Source organism: Chelonoidis abingdonii, chromosome 1 (genome assembly GCF_003597395.2).
Source record: "Chelonoidis abingdonii isolate Lonesome George chromosome 1, CheloAbing_2.0, whole genome shotgun sequence".
In the NCBI taxonomy this organism is placed as follows: domain Eukaryota; kingdom Metazoa; phylum Chordata; order Testudines; family Testudinidae; genus Chelonoidis; species Chelonoidis abingdonii.
The window spans coordinates 341146452-341157895 of NC_133769.1; the positions used below are offsets into that span (position 1 = coordinate 341146452).

The following is an 11444-nucleotide window of genomic DNA, read 5'->3' on the forward strand; positions in this document are numbered from 1 at the left end:
GTTTTAAGAAATGCACATCCTGTTGTAGTTTATTGCTTAATTTGATTATTGCAAAAACATACTCACTTGCACTGCTTTACGTCCATTAACACCTATTGACCTCAAATACAATAAGAAGGTTGTGAACCCATAGGATGAGACATATTCTGCCCTATTGCTTAATTAGTGGGGACTCAAGTGTTTCTCCATTGTCATAGAAGCAGGAGTGGAACCAGACGAGACTTTAGGGTCTCATTGTTATAGAATGTGCAGGCTGGAGGATTTGGCAGAGGAGGTGGTCTGCTGGCTAGTCCCCAAACTGGAGGCGGAGGGAGAAACACAGTGGCCCAAATCCTCAAAGTATTTAGGCACCTAATTCCACTGAAATCAATGGGAGTTTGGCCGCTGTCTCCAAGGCTTCTGGAGGGAAGGTGGCTACCAAACGCCTTTCTAGAAGATAAGGCATCTAATGTAGTAAGTAATGGCTGTGAGATACCAGCATTGAACAATGTCTTAAGTAAAGGATTAAAATCAGTCTTGAGTTTGATTTAGTTACAGCACTATGAGCCTATGTGGTCCTGTTGGCAAAACAGACTGTATAAAGTTGATACTCCATTGTAGCTGTTACATGGCACCTACAGAAACTGAATACAGTAGAACCTCAGAAACATCTCGAGAATGGAGGTTGTTTGTAACTCTGAAATGTTCGTAACCCTGAACAAGACATTATGGTTGTTCTTTCAAAAGTTTACAACTGAACATTGACTTAATATGGCTTTGAAAAATTATTATGCAGAAGAAAATGCTGCTTTTAACCATCTTAATTTAAATGAAAAGAGCACAGAGTTTCCTTAGCTTGTAATTTTTTTAAAAAACTTTCCCTTTATTGTTTTAATACTTTAGATTTAACACAGTACTGTACTGTACTGGCTTTTTTTTCTTTTTTTTTTTGTCTGTGCTACTACATGATTGTATACTTCCAATTCCAAATAAGGTTTGGGGTTGACCGGTCAGTTCGTAACTCTGGTGTTCATAACTCTGAGGTTCTACTGTACTTCTAACTATTAGCAAGCTAGACTTTGGCATATCTGCTGAAAGAGTGTGAGACTGAGAAGACAGCTATCTGAAAGCCGCAGTCCTTTCCCTCCCTGTGAATCCTTCAATGTTTAGTGAACATCAGCATAAGTTAAACCATTTTTCAATTTTGAAAAGTGGTTTACACTAGAATATTAGTTAGAGGTGTGAAAAATCTACACTCCTGAGCAATGTAGTTAAGGTGACCTAAGTCCCCATGTAGACAGCACTAGAATTCTTCAGTCAACCTAGCTACTGTCTCTCGAGAAGGTGAATTAGCTATGTCAGCAGGGAACCTCTCTGGTTGGCATAAGTAGTGTCTACACTGAACTGCTACAGCAGCCCTGCCGCAGTGGCACCGTTATAGTGTTTAAGTGTAGTCAAGCTCTATGTAAAAATGCCCCCTAAATACTCATCTGCTCTGTCAATCTGTGCAGTCAAAGTAATATTTGCATTTGTCCTTATTGAATTTCATCCTATTTGCTTCAGACCATTTCTCCAGTTTGTCCAGATCATTTTGAAATATAATCCTATCCTCCAAAGCACTTGCAACCCCTTGCAGCTTGGTATCGTCTGCAAACTTTATAAATGTACTCCATGTGCAGCTTGGGAAGCAGGAGGGGGGGGGAGCATGGGCAGTGCCACGCAAGGCTGTTTGGGGAGGCACAGCCTCCCCGTGCCTTCGAAACCTGCCGGCAATGGTGGTGCAGCCCCATGTGGCACCTACTGTGTATAAGGCCTGCTCCAGAGCTTACTGAAGACAATGAAAGTTTTTCTGTTGACTTCAGTGGGCTTTGGATCTGGCCCATAATGTGTATTGACCCCAATTCAGCAAAAATCTTAAGCATTCAATGAGTCTACTCCTGTTCTTAAAGTTAGATACATGCCTAATTAGTGAATCTGGACCATAATGCACAAGCTAGCCCGTAAGATGATTTTCTAGCACCATTACCTAATTGTAAGTGATCCTACCTCTCCACTTACCAAGGCCCAAATACGTGACAAAGACTAAAATGAGGGACACACAAATATTATTCATGCTGGACATTTGAAATGCTATGCGATTGGTGCAATTATCTCTTCTTCTAACCTCCTTTTCATTTCTAATGTAAGTGATCTTCAGCAATAAAGGTGAGGGGACAGCAAATTTGTCATTCGAGAGGTATGGAGGTGAGGCTGGACGGTGAACGGAGGTTTTGCTCAGAAGCGTCAGCATGTAGGAGCAGACTTTGCATATAACCTTCAGAAATTGCCATTTTTTTTCATAAATAAAAATTTGAACAGTAGCTTTTCCTGGTGAACTTAAACACAGATATGAAAAAATATTTAAATCAGACTAAATACTCATACAGCACAGCAAAAAGCATTGAATGTCTTATCTATCAAAAGAAACTAAAACAGTTTTGTTGTAATAGCAGATGTACAATATAATAAAGTTCATAAGTGGGCCAAAGAAAACTTTTCTCATGATTTCATGACCTTTAATGGTAATTCTTTCTTCTGGGCATCAGCCAACACACTTGAGCCAATCTTGAACTCTTCATTTAAGGACAGACTCAAGTGTTGCCTAAAATAAATTTGTTCAGAACCTACCTCAAAATTCCCTTACAAAAACAATGACCAGTGACCATTCAACAATGAATCATTTGGTTCTACTTCACATTTTTCACCCAACTGAACATTAAAAACACTGAAAGGCAAAATACAGAAGTTGTCATATCAGATATGATACATAGCTCATAGTTTCACTGTCAAATACTGAGAGGCACTTTTGCCTACAGCATAAAATTTCCCCTCTCAGTCAGTGGGATTATTCTACAAGAGCTAGCTAAGCATTGGTTTTCACAGAATGATAACTTACCTGAGTAAAGGTCCTATGAACCTTTAGATAGTAAGACTGTGAGTTTTTTATATAGTATTATGCTGCTTTGTTGTGTGGAAGGAGCAGCCACAATAATTAAAATTACACAAGAACTTTTATTCTAACATCCTATAGCTTTCAATATTTCAATAACTTTCACCTCTGAGTTTGAAATTTCCTGATTTGGAGCCAGAATTTCTGCTGTGCCCAGTTTCTGTTGAGCTCAGCAGAGTAAGGGGTGTTAGTGAGCTGGTTATGGCTCCATGATCCTCTGGTTCAGCTTTGGCCCTTGCCCAGGTTAGAGAAGCCTGGGGGCTGCTCTAACTAGTGTTAGCTGATAATGACCTTGGAATTTCACTGATTTATGTGAGGAACCAGATCATTCCCCCTGGTAGCCCAAGATTGGGAGAGCACAATGTGGTGGACATTCATCTTTTAACTATCACCCCTTTCTCAATTGTGTCAAACACAGCTCAGCCCCAGGAATCTTTCTATTAATTTCAGTCAAAGTAGAACTGGCCCTAAGGCTTCTCTCCTACAGTTACATACATCCTTAACTTTATGTACGTGAGTAGTCCCATTGTGAAACACAGCAGATGCCTCTTCCCCAGTTACAGCACCATGCTGGGATGGCTGCAGGGGGGGGGGGCTATTTGTCCTTTTCCTCCAGCTTAGATCCACTGTCACTAAGTTGTACATGCACAAAGCAACAGTAAGCTGATATCTGGCCTGAAGTATCCTGTGCAATAAATCCATTGCTATCTGTAGAATTCCACAGAGGGCTAATGAGGCCAGAACATGGCTCTGTAGACCAGATACATGGCTTTTGCCCAGCTCTGTACTCATTTACTCTACTACTACCTCACTGAAATCCAGAAGGCTGCACCTGCGTAACTGAGTATGGCTCCTTACTCTTTCATATAAGCATCTGGTTGTTGTTTTTTTCACATGCATGCCATAGGATAGTTCTAGCCCCTTTATTTTATATCTAATAATCCATTATAGAGATTGACTAATTGGAGCCCATCAAATCTGAAGTAGAAAAACACTGAGATGCCCAATAACCTTCCTATATATAGAAGGGCCAGATTCTGATCTCAATTAAATCTGGAGAAACCTCACTAACTTCAGTACATTTACTCTGGATTTTCAATAACTTTAAGGTAACTGATATCAGAATTTGGGCCAGAAAGCTTAAATAGAAACTTTTATAGTGGCAGGTATCACAAAGTATGAAGTTTTAAGTGATTGCACTCACACGACACAAACACTCATTTAGTCACGTCCTCCGCAGTCAATCAATACGTGCAGAGTATCAAGCAAGAAGAGTATTGCAATTGTGTGTTAATGGCACCAAGGAAATTTTGGGAAGCTGAGATTGTACAGTAAGGATATTTATTGACTGAGGTTAAGAAAGCTAACTTCCCTGTGCCCTTGTGGTTTTAGCACCTGAATCGCATGAATGGGAAGATAAAGAAAGTTGGCTGCTTGCTGTGTCAGTGTGACATCAGCTGTGCTGGCAACAAAAAGATTTAGTTAATGTTTCTTTATTTACATTTTGGAATAAAGACACCTTAGAACTGTTACCGCAAATAACAAAACCACAGAGGAAGCCTAAAAATGACTCACGCAATCTATTACCACACACAGCAGTAAGGCCTATATAAGCGTTATAGCTGTGATCATTAGACACAGAAGACCTAAGATTTTCTCTTTTTAGCAGAGATCATTTGATAACACTATGAGATACATCCTACTCTGCGCTGCACTGTTCCTGCCTGGAAGTCTTGCTCTCCCAGTTCTGCTTAAGCCAGAGCCATGGAGCTCTGGAGATCTGAAGCGTATACAGGTATGTCATGAATGGGGCTGTAAGAGTGAACTGTGAATATGCTGCTTTTCCATTTTAAGTCTACATCCTAATTATTATATTTCTTTCTAGAGAGCATTTGACATCATTTTATTTTTACCTTGGTGTTATGTAGATGTTATAAGTCAGTTCACAAAAACTAGAAGGCATAAAGTAAAAATTTTGAAAGCGCCTAAGTGAAATTGTAAAGGTGAATTAAGGCCAGGTATTAAAGATATTTAGGCACCTAAAGATATGGACAGGCATCTAGTGGGACTTTCAAAGGAGCTTATAATAATTATATATATATATATGAAATAAATTCCAAGAAAATGGAGTCTCTAAAACCAATGAGCCAAATTAAGGATTAATTTGATGTGTGAGTGGGTGTGTATTATATATATAACATTCTAGTAAGATAAAAATAATATGTTAATAATGATGGACTGAACTATTTTAGATGCATCTAACCATAGTTGTATCCAGTTCTCACATTTCTTTGAGAAGAGGCAAGACTAATTATAAACATCAGACTTGGACTATTCTCTAGATTCTAATGCTCGGTGAACTCCCATTAAAATAAACAGGACCACTTGCTTCAGTGTCTTGCTATTATTGGACAAGGCTTTCTCTGTATATTTAATCTGTATTGTGGAGAGATAGCAGGCTGTTTCACAGCACTTGAAAGTGGTAGACTGAAGTGTGAAAAAAAGATGTTATAATTATCTATGATTAGAGTATAAAGTAACACCACCACCACAAATAAAATGTTGGGGGAGTTTTAGGAGAGGCGATTTCATTTTATTGTGGAATAAAACCTATGTTAAAAAATATCCTCAGAGTCCACAGTTCTCACAAACCCTCTCCTTCTTGTAAGACACAACATATAAAAAGGTACAGGATGATTTCACAGTAATGTTTATCAAAAATTGCCATGATGATTTATTATCATTTTTATTCAGTACAAACAATATGATCCTTTGGTCCTACCCTTCACCTCCTCTTACTCTATCTATTTTCAAGCCAAAAATACTGCTTGGTTACAGATAATTTTCTGGGAAGTCCATATATCCCAAGTCAAGCCTGTAGAGCCCTATTTTTTTTTTTTATTAAAACTCTCTCTCTGCACATTAGTGGTTGATAGTTTAATTGTTCCTTTTTAAGAAGTTCATTGAGAACATAGTTGCAAATGACATCTTATGATGTTCATTTGAGTAATTGCTTATGCATGAACCTTTTCAGGCCTAAGAACCTAGGCACCCATTTCTCATTTACACCAATGCCTTTTTACACCACTTTGTAGGGTAAAGGGATCTGAAAATGGGTATAAATTTACACTCATTTTAATGTCCCTTCACACTGCCAGTCTTGTATTATGAAAAGTCCTTAGTGTAAATGACAATTAGACCTCCTGGACATTTACAAGTAAGACTATAACCAACAGCTGCACAGAACCCCTTCATGTATTTCATAAGAGAAAACAGAATAGAGCCCTGAAGCATATGGGTGCGAAGGAAAGTTAAGTACACAATTCTCAAAGGAGAAAGGTAGTGAATATTTTAACACCAATCTACATTTTTATTTTGTTCACATATATTAGAAAAGTGCCCTCATATCTGTCTACATTGTTTCCCTGTTTTGACAGATCACTGTGGATTTCTAGGGGTGTAGCATAACTATACCCAAGGATCATCTGGGTCTTATACTTGCTGACAAGCTGATTCTTAAAAGGTATAAGAAAAACACAACTGGAGATACACCTTGAGTCTGTTTCTTTTTATTTTCAGAATTACCTTGACAGGTTCTTTCCACCCATTAATAAAGCAGATGGCCGTACCTTAGAAGACAAAATTAAAGAAATGCAGAAATTTTTCCACCTAACTGTAACAGGAAAATTTAATTCAGAAACGGAGGAAATGATGGATCAGCCAAGGTGTGGCATCCCCGATGTATTAGATTACAGCACGTTTCCAGGAAATCCAAGATGGAGGAAGAATTTGTTGACTTATAGGTTGGTTATATTTTACTTTTTGTGTATTTTGTTTTCTTTTATTCCATACCTTAAACTGACAATATTTTATTTTCTTGTGTTGCCAAAAGGATCCTTAATTATACACCTGATCTGCCTCGTTTTATGGTGGAGGAAGCAATCGAAAAGGCTTTTAAAGTGTGGAGTGACGTGACTCCACTGAAGTTTCAAAAAGTTGCCAGGAGAGAAGCAGATATCCTGATTCGTTTTGCGCATGGTGGTGAGGTTGCTGCGGGATTTTTAAGAATCCATGAATTACATTTTATTTAAAGCTGAAGCTATGCTTTGAAAGCTTACATGTTTTCATAGCCAAAGATTGAAAAGAGAACAAATATTTTCATTCTGAGTTTATCAAATTTTTATCTTGTTCTGCAAGATAAAATATTAAGTCAGTATAGCTATCAGGAGGTAGCCATGTTAGTCTATATCCACAAAACCAACAAGGATTCCAGAGGCACCTTAAAGACTAACAGATTTAATTGGGCATATAAAGTTTTCATGTGTAAAAAACCTCACTTCTTCAGATGCACCCAAATAAATCAGTCAGTATAATTGCCTCTCAAGGGAAGCATTGAGTTTATATATAACATTGATAACAAATATAAAATATTAGATAATATTTGATATCAATGTTAACTAATCAACCATCACAAAAATCCCTTGCGAGTTTGAACAGTAAAATTAGGAAAATAATATCTACTTACTTGATTGTAAACATGCTCCTCTGCCATGAATATTACTCCTATTTGTGAGCAAGCAAGGATTCTGCATGCCTGTGTGGGGTTTAAACATCTTGGTCACATGCCTCATCCTAAAACAGAAACATACATTTTTTGCCTCTCTAGAGCCAAACACAAATGGAACAGGGCTTCTTTCCACTGTAGTCCAAAGCAAAGGCAGAGAGTGTGGCTTGTTTTAGCCACGCACAACGCATAGGTCTAAAGAGTGTCTCACTTCCAAGAAGTCTGAAAGAGGGAGAACGAAGGCACACGCACACAAACACCCATGCACCCTGGTTCACCTCTCAGTGCTAGTCCTCCTCTTGGGCTTGTCTACACTAGGTACCTGTTTTGGTAGAGCTGTGGCCCTCAAGTGGTATGAGAGGCAGCTATTCTGACCATTCTAGACCAGTGATAGGTTAACAGGAGAATTCTCCTATTGACCTAGCTACCGCTAGAGCCCTGTGCAAATACAAATTTATATCCATGGATATAAATCGGTATCCATGAAACCACAGGTCTGTCCCAGGAACCACAGTGGTGAAAGGAGAAGAAGGTGGGGCCCATGCCGGCAGCTCCTCCAGCACGGCTGTACTGCTCCCAGCCTTGCCTCTGTCCCTTCCACGCCGCTGTCTGCATCTCCTGTCTGGGGGTGTGTGTTCCACTTGAACACAAGAGTGCAACCAGCTGCTGGTGCCTAGTGCCCAACCCAGTGGGTGGGACAGGAGTGGCACAATTGCACCGGAGGAGCTATCAACTGGGAGCACTAGCTCCTGGGAACGATGGCCCCACGTTCTCCTTTCACCACTGCAGTTCTCAGGAGAGCCCTGCAGTTCTGTGGATACTGATTTATATCCGCGGATAGCCGCATCAACGGATATACATTTGTATCCATGGAGGGCTCTGGCTATTGCCTCTTGGGGATGCAGAGTACCTACACTGATGGGAGAACCTCTTCCATCAGCGCAGGTAGTGTCTACATTGAGGCTCTCCAGTCGCGCACCTGCAGCATTCTAAGTGTAGCCAGTTCCTTAGAGATTCATCGCCAAACATCCAATAACACAATAATCTTATAGTGTCTTCCGGGTGATGAATTTTTCACAACTATCCTGCAAATCCTTGCACTCCAGAAGCAAAAAATTGTAGCCCTTCTTATAGGCAGAGGAGGAGAGTCAACCTTTTCCAGCCAACTTCTGGATGAGGGTCTGGATATCCCACACACTGTTATAAAAGAATCTAACAGATACCAGTGTACCAAGTGAGATCCTCACTTTTTCAAAGCTGTGGTTACTGATAACATTCACTTGATGTATTATAAGTGGTGCAGATGGCATTATCTATAGTTATAGATACTGTTCATTATAGGACCTTCAGATGCTTATAACTTTGCAAAACTTAAGCTATTCAGAGGTTTTCTTGCTGGGTGTCAGCCTCAGGCTGAACATTTTTGTAAAGTTTCGATAAGATGATGCAGCCATTTCTGAGAACATGCCCTCAATAACACAGAGGTCCTGTGGGGAAAATATAGTATGCGATCATGTAATTAAAACCATACCATAATGCATACACACACAGAAGCTGAATTCATTGCATAGGCAATCTTAAGTATGGCATTTCCTACCTTCTGAGTGCTTGACTTTGCAACATTACCATTATTTTAGTGTCATTTTTAATGTAATGTAATCTACAATTAATAAAAGCAAACTCTAAACTTCAAGATATGGAATTCAATGTTTAAAATGCATCATTATGTCAATTGATGACACATTCATTTCTTTTCACATGCAGCACATGGCGACTCATATCCCTTTGATGGAAGAGGGGGAATACTGGCCCATGCGTTTGCACCTGGCTCAGGGTTAGGAGGAGATGCTCACTTTGATGAGGGCGAGAAGTGGTCACAAGATCATATAGGTAAAGTATTCTATGTACTGGTCACAACAAATTTCAGCTCCTTCTAAACAAAACCCTGGTGTTTACAACACACTTACATTTGCCTATCATAATAGGCATATAGGGCCTGAGGTGCTCAAAGCACTTTACAAAGGTGGGCAAGCAATATTATCCTATTTTTAACAGATGAGGCACAGAAGGTTTAAGTGATTTGCTCATGGTCAAAAGTTGAGTCGGGAATAGATTTCAGGTTTCCTGACTCCATTCCTGGGCTCTGCACTATTCTTCCTAAAACATGTGGACATACATATTGTAATTAAATGGGAGAGTAGGTAAAAATAAATTAAACTTATTGGATTTCATCACAATGGAAAGAAAGATGCAAATTCCCCTGGTTGTGATGCTCTGTTCCATTATATGTTAATAATTTTTCCTCTTTTTTCTATACTTTAGGAACAAATTTGTTTCTTGTTGCTGCACATGAATTTGGTCATTCTTTGGGACTTGGTCATTCAAATGTTCAAGGTGCTCTGATGTACCCTATCTATCGCTACTGGAACCCAGACACCTTCAGCCTTCCAGATGATGACAGACAAGGAATTCAGAAATTATACGGTAATTTCAGTGTGAGATGTTAATTTTGATATACAAAATTATCAAAGGGACAGATTTTGCCACACTTTACACTGAGAAGTGGCTTACTCAGCAGCCCCATTGATTTGAATGGCCTACTCTCAGAGTATCAAAATTTAGACCAAGGCAACATAATTCACTTTATACCTCCCACTTACCCTTTCTGGAGTCTGAGAGCAACGTCTCCATATTATAACAAAAGCTAATAGACCTGGAGATCCTGGCAGATTATGTGTTCCCTGCACACCAGTTCCTTGCAGAAATCAATGAGGATGACGTTTTGCTAACCATCTACTACTGAGTAGTACCTTGCTCTGCTGAAAAGGCCACTGAAATCGGTAGGATTACTTGCTGAATAAGAGATTGCTCAATGTAAGTATGGCAGAATCTGGCCCTCACCTCACTGCTCATGGAGTCAAGTACTACGCACTGTGAGTTACAGTGGCAAAACTGCACCCTAAACCAATGAGAAAATCTTGCCTGCGGCACTTTTGTGGTCATTCCATTCTATGGGACACTTCACGAAGTGTATATTTCTCTATAGTTTCTCTCTTAAACAAATACCTTAATGTTTCCATATTTCTATTCCACAGGCCGCAAAAGTGAAAACTTCTAAAGAACCATGTAAAAGCAGCAAAGAGTCCTGCTTTTACAGATCCAGACTAAACACGGCTGCCCCTCTGATACTAAAGAACCATGGTGTGTTTAAAAAGAATGAAGAATTCACACCAGAAATGTTTCATTTTAGTTCTTCAGTGAATTAAAATTGCAAATGTTTAAGAGCAATTTCTGCTCCTATACATTTACTGAGATTTGAAACCTCTTTAAATTTATTCACTAGTTTCTGTGAAAATAAAAATTTTCACCACACTATTCTGCCTCCGCATTCCTGTCAGACCTAATCGCTGTTGGGCAGCATTTCACTGATGGGTTCAGTGACTCCTGTATGTACAATACATATATACAAGACAAAATTCTCAGCTGGGTGTTTGAAATGCATATAATTCCATGGTTTAGGCTCCTTGTTCCCTGCCCACTCTCTTCTCCCCATCCCTTCCCCCTCCCTGCCCTGTTCATACCCAGACTCAGAGTATCCTCCATAGGGCCCAGCAGAAGGTTGTAAGATGATGCAGTATACACAACCAATCCCCACTTCAGCACCAGAAGGGTTGGATCCCCACACAGAGGGTCTCTCCCTCCACCCCCAAATCCCATGGAGATCTGAGAGGCCAGTTCTGTTTAAGTACTTAGGGGATAAGACCTCACTTACTGCAGAACTCGAATGCTTCTCGGGTATTTAAATACAGAGATCACAATTATGGTAACCTACCCATCCACTCTCCATTTTTATCCACTCCTTAATCAGGCAGGCTCCTGTTGAAGTCTGGACAAGATAAAAAAAAAAAAAAA

At 39.5% G+C, this 11444-nt stretch overlaps 1 protein-coding gene across 1 annotated transcript; it reads left to right on the plus strand.

Annotated features, from left to right (window-relative positions):
• Nucleotides 1-4592: 4592 nt before the first annotated feature.
• MMP7 (matrix metallopeptidase 7) lies at nucleotides 4593-10892 on the plus strand. Its single transcript, XM_032762882.2, has 6 exons — nucleotides 4593-4763; nucleotides 6548-6771; nucleotides 6861-7009; nucleotides 9297-9422; nucleotides 9855-10016; nucleotides 10628-10892. The coding sequence occupies exons 1-6, from the start codon at nucleotides 4656-4658 to the stop codon at nucleotides 10648-10650; spliced, it is 792 nt and encodes a 263-aa protein (XP_032618773.1). The 5' UTR covers nucleotides 4593-4655; the 3' UTR covers nucleotides 10651-10892.
• Nucleotides 10893-11444: the final 552 nt, after the last annotated feature.

Coding starts and splice junctions, on each gene's coding strand:
- MMP7 (XM_032762882.2), top strand. CDS start 4,656: ATGAGATACATCCTACTCTGCGCTGCACTGTTCCTGCCTGGAAGTCTT. Junction 7,010..9,296: donor GATTCGTTTTGCGCATGGTG/GTGAGGTTGCTG, acceptor TTTCACATGCAG/CACATGGCGACTCATATCCC. Junction 10,017..10,627: donor AGGAATTCAGAAATTATACG/GTAATTTCAGTG, acceptor TCTATTCCACAG/GCCGCAAAAGTGAAAACTTC.